This window comes from Colletotrichum lupini, chromosome 5, assembly GCF_023278565.1.
Source record: "Colletotrichum lupini chromosome 5, complete sequence".
Lineage (NCBI taxonomy): Eukaryota > Fungi > Ascomycota > Sordariomycetes > Glomerellales > Glomerellaceae > Colletotrichum > Colletotrichum lupini.
The window spans coordinates 3,686,773-3,693,942 of NC_064678.1; the positions used below are offsets into that span (position 1 = coordinate 3,686,773).

General features: G+C 25.6%; 1 protein-coding gene across 1 annotated transcript; it reads right to left on the bottom strand.

Annotated features, from left to right (window-relative positions):
* Positions 1–6,375: 6,375 nt before the first annotated feature.
* Positions 6,376–6,543, bottom strand: CLUP02_10481 (uncharacterized protein; the record flags this gene model as incomplete). Its single annotated transcript, XM_049289457.1, has 1 exon — positions 6,376–6,543. A coding segment is annotated over one exon (168 nt), but the record flags the coding sequence as incomplete, so codon positions are not given.
* Positions 6,544–7,170: the final 627 nt, after the last annotated feature.

Genomic DNA, 7,170 nt, shown 5'->3' on the forward strand with positions numbered 1-7,170 from the left:
TTTGATGTATATATCTTAAGTTGGGAAGACAGCTAGTTTGTTGATCACGGAAGGGGATGAGAAAACGAGAGACAAGTAGTTGATGCAGAACAGATCGAGACTACGACACAAGTGCGTGTCCCATAGGCTCTTATACCAAGAGTGCACTAAACCAAGACCGTCGGATTCGTCGATCATTCAGTTTTTGACTTTCACGCATACGGGCCTCGAGTGGAGGCTATGCTCCTTGACTGCATATTGTTCTCATGCTATTGCCGGTTGTTAGGCTTCCTGGCAGCAGAATCCTGGGCCTAAATCCCGGGGAATCCGACATCAAAAATAACTTGGCGCCGGTTCATCCAATTGTAAACCTTAAGTGGCTTGTTTGTACGGGAACATTCTCACTGCCACAAGCAGTGGGGAATGAGCAGAGTATAATAGAATGCGCAATCTTAGTTTCAGAAGCTTATCCTTGTCGCGTCAGACCATCGACGACTCGATGTAGCTCGGCCAACGGATTGCTGAACTCAAGCGTGAACCGTTGATGATTGGTAATCGGCGAATTATGAAGATGTAAGTTGCGGTCTCTAGGTTGAAGGTTCGGAAATTTGTGATCCCTTTAGATAAAGCAGTCTGCCTCTAAGGAATATGATGACTCAAATGGCAAAAACATCGTTTGTAAGGAAAGATTAGGTTGAGAGAGTACGAGTCAGGCGCAGGACAATCAAGGAGGCGCGGTATTAAAACACTGTTTGCATGCAGGATTTCCCCGTGGTCTCTGAAAGTGGTCTTTGAAAGAAGAGCTTGAATACTTTTCTGTTTGTATAATCAGAGCCTTTGGCTGAAAAAACAAAAGACGGCGTTCTAGTACTGTCATAGACGATGTCCGGCCAATTGAAGTACCAACTCGATAGCCAGCTCGCGCACTGATTTCGGTATCCTGCCTGATCAGGATGCGACGCCTAACGAAGCTGAGCAGAAAGAGAGATATCTGATTTCTGGGCTGTTTAATGATACTATCGGTTTAGAAGTCTAATTCTACCGCGGCATACGGCCGACTACGCAGGGGCTAATTAGGGGCCCTATTTATAATTATTATAGCTAGCTTAACTTATAATTAAAACCTCTTTTTTATACTTATTACGTAAATATTTATATAGTTTAATTAATCTCTTTATTAACTTATAGTTCGAACTAACTATTTTATAATAAAAATACTAATACTAATTAATAATTAAATTTTATTATTATAAATTAATAAGGTATTTTATTACGTAAAAGAGACGATTTTTAATACTATACGGAATAAGAGATTCGTATTAATTAATTTTATAAAAAAATAAAAAAAAGACGATTTTTAAATATTATATAGAATTAAGTACCCCCTAACGGAGCAATCTGCCGGGGCCGTATTATATATTACGTATTAAGGAAAACTAAGTATAATACGCTTTATACCTAATTACTAACTAAAATAGCTCTTAACCTTCTGCCGCCCGCTTATAGGGTAAGCTTTACTTATTTTAACGCACATAGGACCTCTTAATACTAGCCTATATAAATAACTAGGTTTAGTATAATCTATTGTTTTATATAAGTATTATTATTACTTAGGGGGTTTTATAAAAGCTATTTAAAATACTAGCTTATTACTCTAACTTTATATACTTCTAGCCCGTTTATTATAACTATTATAACTAGGCTAGTATTAATATACTAAATTTTAATATCCGTACTAGCTTAGCTATTTATAATATTTATAATATTACTTAGCTAAATTCCGTATTATTAAAAAGTACTTCGCTAATCCTTAAGTATACTTACGTTAATTATAATAGTTATAATATTAAACTAGCTAAGGGCGCCTAGCCCGAGAGGGGTAAACTTATTAACGAGTATTTTTAGAATTTATTTAGTAGATTTGTTTAGTAGATTTATTTAGTAAATTTGTTTAGTAAATTTGTTTAGTAAATTTGTTTAGTAAATTTATTTAGTAAATTTATTTAGTTTAAATAGAGAGTAGCTTTAGGTAATATTAGAAGCGATAAAGATAGAAAAAATCTTTACGAGCTTTAGTATAAAGAGTAATAAATATTAGCTTATTTAGCCCTTTTTTTTAAAAAACCTCTATATTATTATTAAAGTTTAGAACTTTTATAGTTAAGGAAGGCCGCCTCTAACTATTATAACTAATTATTATAGCTAATTATTACGGCCGACCTCTATTATTATATTACGGCTAGCTAGTCGTAGTAAGTATATTGATAAAAGTTAAGGCTATAAGTACTAAGTAAATAGTATCGTAATCGTAAATAGCTTTTTTAAAGCTATATTTATAAATTATAAAATAAGTAAAGCTTTAGTAATTAATTATAATTTTATTAAAAGGGGTTTTTTAATAAAAATAGCTAAAAACGATCGTAAGATTTAATACTAAGTTAATTATTAAAAAAGTTATAGAAGTTTATTCTTAAGCCCGGCTTAACTTTATATTATATATAAGTTTATTTATAAATATATTTTTTATTATAATTACTTTTATTTAGGTAATTACTTAGTAAATATTAATAAGTGCTTATTTAGAGTAATTATAATAATTACTTTATTACGTAATTACTACTTTTTATTTATATATAACTTATTTATAGTTCTTTTATTTTATAAAAGTTATTTTATATTTTATATTTTTATATATATAATATATTATAGCCGCTATAAGCTTGCGGGGCGGGCCTTAGTTTTAATTATATATATTAAGTTATAATATTAAGTCTCTTTTTTAAAAGTCTCATCTTTATAAACTTATAAATAAGTTATTATAGCTTAAGTTAAGGCTCGTTAAGTAATTTTTTAAAAAATACTAAGATATTTACTAAATCTTTAATATATTATTAACTAAAGCTTATTTTTAAAATTAAGGAGCGAGGATTCGAGATTATAATACTTTACTTATTTTATCATTTATTAAAGTAAAGATATAAGATATTAAAAAGTAAATTAAAGTATTATAAATATATATATCGTAGTTATTTTTATAACGCGATTATTAATACTATATACGATCGTAAGTTCTTTTTCTTATTAATACTTTTTTATATTAATTATGCTTATAGTAAATCGTTTTTTATTTAAAGCCGATAGGCTAGAACGCGAGGAGGAAATAAAAGAGCTTTTTTTTAAAAATAAGTAAAAGCTTTATATTATATATAAGCTAAAATAAATTAGTTTTTATTAAAATTAGATCGTTTTTTAAAAAAATATTAGTATTTAAAAAAGAAAAAGCGATTCTTAATTTTTTAAATATTATTAATAAGAATAAATTAGCTATTGCGCGGGAGGCGTAATTTAATAGTACTTTTAAAATAATTAATTAGGATATTATAATAATTAGGAGTTTTAGTTTTAATTTTAACTTTAGTATTTTAAAAAGGATTCCTAAGAGTTCTAGAGGTTTATAATAAAGTCTTATATATTTCTTTTGTATTTATAGCCCTTTTATTTAATAAAGAATTCTTATATTTTATTCTTAACTCTATAGTTAATAATTTATTTAACTTTATATTTTAGTTAGTTTAGTTTAATAATAATATAAATTTTTATATATAATCCTCTTAATATAGGTTTAAATAGTAAGATATAAAAGACGGGATAGTATTATATTATGTTTAGTAATCTTAGTTCGTAATTAATTAGTAAGACTTTTTTAATAATTTTAAAAGGTTTAAGTTTTTTATAATTTAATTTATAATTTAGTCGTTTTATTTTAATATTATAGCAAAGGAGATAGGTACTATTCCCCTTTTTTAAAAATAGTCCTCTAATCCTTAATTTAGTTACGTTTTTTTTATATACTATTATACAAACTCGAGGTTTATTAATACTTATTTATAAATTTCTTTAAGTTTATTTACGTTTATTATAGCTTTTATAGCTTATAGTCCTTATTATACTTCTTTATATATTATTAACTAAAATCCGTAATTAAGGTAAAACAGAGATTCCTTTATACTTTTACTAACTATACTATTATATACGAACTAGGCTATTAATAAAAATACGACTTAATTATCTTAGTCGTAGTTTATATAATAACAAAAGTATATTTCGAGGATTTAGTTAATCTTTTTTATATAATAGTTTTTTTCCGGCTTTATAAGCACAAAAGATCGACCTTAATAGGATTATATTTTTAAAGAAAATTATATAACACGGTATACTTTTTAATTATATAATACGTATAATATACCTTAAGTACGTGCTTAACGTAATATAGTAATTTTAATATAAAAATTACTATATAATTCGGGATAAGTAAGCTACTTTTTTTAATAATAACGCCGACCGGAAAGGTTAATAATAGAGGTCGGCCGTAATAATTAATTATAATAGTCGGCCGTAATAATTAAAAGCGGCCTTTCTTAACTATAGAGGTTCTAAACTTTAATAATAATATAAAGGTTTTTAAAAAAAACGGGCTAAATAGGCTAATATTTACTACTTTTTAGAACTCGTAAAGATTTTTTTTATCCTTATCGTTTTTAATATTACCTAAAGCTACTCTCTATTTAAACTAAATAAATTTACTAAATAAATTTATTAAATAAACTTATTAATATATAAACTACTACCTCGATAAGAACCTATTTTAAAAATACCCGTTAATAAGCCTACCTTTCTCGGGCTAAGTACCCTTAGCTAGCTCGATATTATAGTTATTATAATTAATATAAATATACTGAAGGATTAGTAAAGTACTTTTTAATAATACGGAATTTAGCTAAGTAATAGTACGAACGTTATAAATAGCCGGGCTAATACGGACGTTAAGATTTAATATATTAACGCTAGTTTAAAAATTATATTTTATAAAACTAGAAATCCCTTTAATATAGGCTATGTAGTGGTTTTTTTCCGGCTTTATAAGTATAAAAAATCGACCTTAACGGGATTATGTTTTTAAGGGAAATTATATAATACGGTATATTTTTTAATTATATAATACGCGCAATGTGCCCTAAGTACGCGCTTAATATAATATAGTGATTTTAATACGAAAACTACTATATAATTCGGGATAAGTAAGCTACCCTTTACGTAGCGGCGCTAGTTAAAAAGGTTAATAATTAAAGTTAGCTATAATAGTTAGCTATAATAGTTAGTTATAATAATTAGAAGCGGCTTTTTTTAACTATAGAGGTTTTAAACTTTAATAATAACGTAGAGGTTTTTAAAAAAAAGGGCTAAATAGGCTAATATTTATTACTTAGAGCTCGTAAAGATTTTCTTTATCCTTATCGCTTCTAATATTACCTAAAGCTCTATTTAAACTAAATAAATCTACTAAATAAATTTACTAAATAAACTTATTAATATATAAACTATTATTTAGATAGCTAGTTAGATAACTAGTTAAGAGGTTAGCTAGTTAAAATACTACTTTAACGAGAACCTCTTAGTATATAGTTAGTAATTAGTAAGCTAGAATTTTAAAAATGCCCGTTAATAAGTTTACCCCTCTCGGGCTAGGTACCCTCGGCTAGTTTAATACTATAGTTATCGTAATTAATATAAGTATACTTAAAGATTAATAAAGTACTTTTTAGTAATACAGAATTTAGCTAAGTAATAGTACGAACGCTATAAATAGCTAGGCTAATACGGATATTAAGATTTAATATATTAATATTAGTTTAAAAATTATATTTTATAGAGCTAGAAATCCCTTTAATACGGGCTATATTATAAATATAAAAGAATATATAAGGGGCCCTTTAATCTTTAATAAAAAGGAGTATATAATATAAAATCTAGCTACTTATATAGGCTAGTATTAAGAGGTTTTATATATACTAAAGTAAGTATAGCTCGCTCTCTAAATAACTAAAACTTAGAGGACTATGGGGGAAGGTTAGGAGCTATTTTAATTAGTAATTAAGTATAGAGCGTAATATACTTAGTTTTTTTTAATACGTAATATACGGTACGGCCCCGGCGGATTACTCTATCGGGGGGTTAATATAGGCTATATTATAAACGTAAGGAAAAATATAAAGGGTCCTTTAATTTTTAATAAAAAAGAGTATATAATACGGGATCTAGCCGCTTACGTAGGCTAGTATTAAGAGGTTTTATATATATTAAAATAAGTATAGCTCGCCCTCTAAACGGCTAGAAGTAACGGAAAGTTAGGAGCTATTAATAAAAAGAAGATAATAATCGAGTTAGTTAATTATTATTTTAATTAGTAATTAGGTATAGAGCTTAATATACCTAGTTTCTTTTAATACATAATATACAGTACGGCCCTAGCGGATTACTCCGTTAGAGGGTTAATTTCTTTATTTATTTATTAGTTTATAAATAAAATAATATTAATAGTTTATAGTTTATACTAAGTTATAAAATTAGAGATTTGTAAAACTTCGAAGTAAATAGCTTATTTTTATTAAAAATAATTTCTTTTAGTAAACCGTAGTTTAAGAGTATAACTTTAGTAAATACGTATACTAAGTCTTTTATAATACTAGATTTTTTATAAAAAATAAAATAAGTAAACTTAGTAAGTTAGTTAACTATAATTAAGATATTATTATACTATATTTTAATAAATAGTTCTTTAGACTTTAGTAATTTAATAATAAAGTCCTATATAATTAATTATTATACTTTTATTAGTAATTATAGTAACTATAGCTTATTATAAGGTTTATATAGGCTATTTTTATTTTATTTTTATAAGTTACGTAGTCTTTAATTATTTTTATAATTTTAGTATATATAGTAGATTTATTATAATATTAGCAAATCTGTTTTTATATCTTAGTAATTTTTTAGTAATTATATATTAATATATTATAAATTTTTATAATAAGCTTAGGGGTTATTGTTTTAGTTAAGCTAGTATTAATCTTTTTAACTATTATAAAGAGCTTTGTAATTAATATAAAGTTACTATCTTTTTTTTATTTAAGAATAACTTATGTTTTTTTAGGGACTATAACTTTATAATCGGGTTTTTTATTAAGAGCGTCTATTTTATTATTTTCTAAACTTTTTTAATAAATAATTTAGAAATTAAACTTAAATAGGAATTCGCTCTATTTAACTTATTATTTATTTAGGTTTTTATTTATTATTAAGTTTTTTAAAGTTCTTATAGTTTATATAGATTATAACTTCGTATTTAGTTTT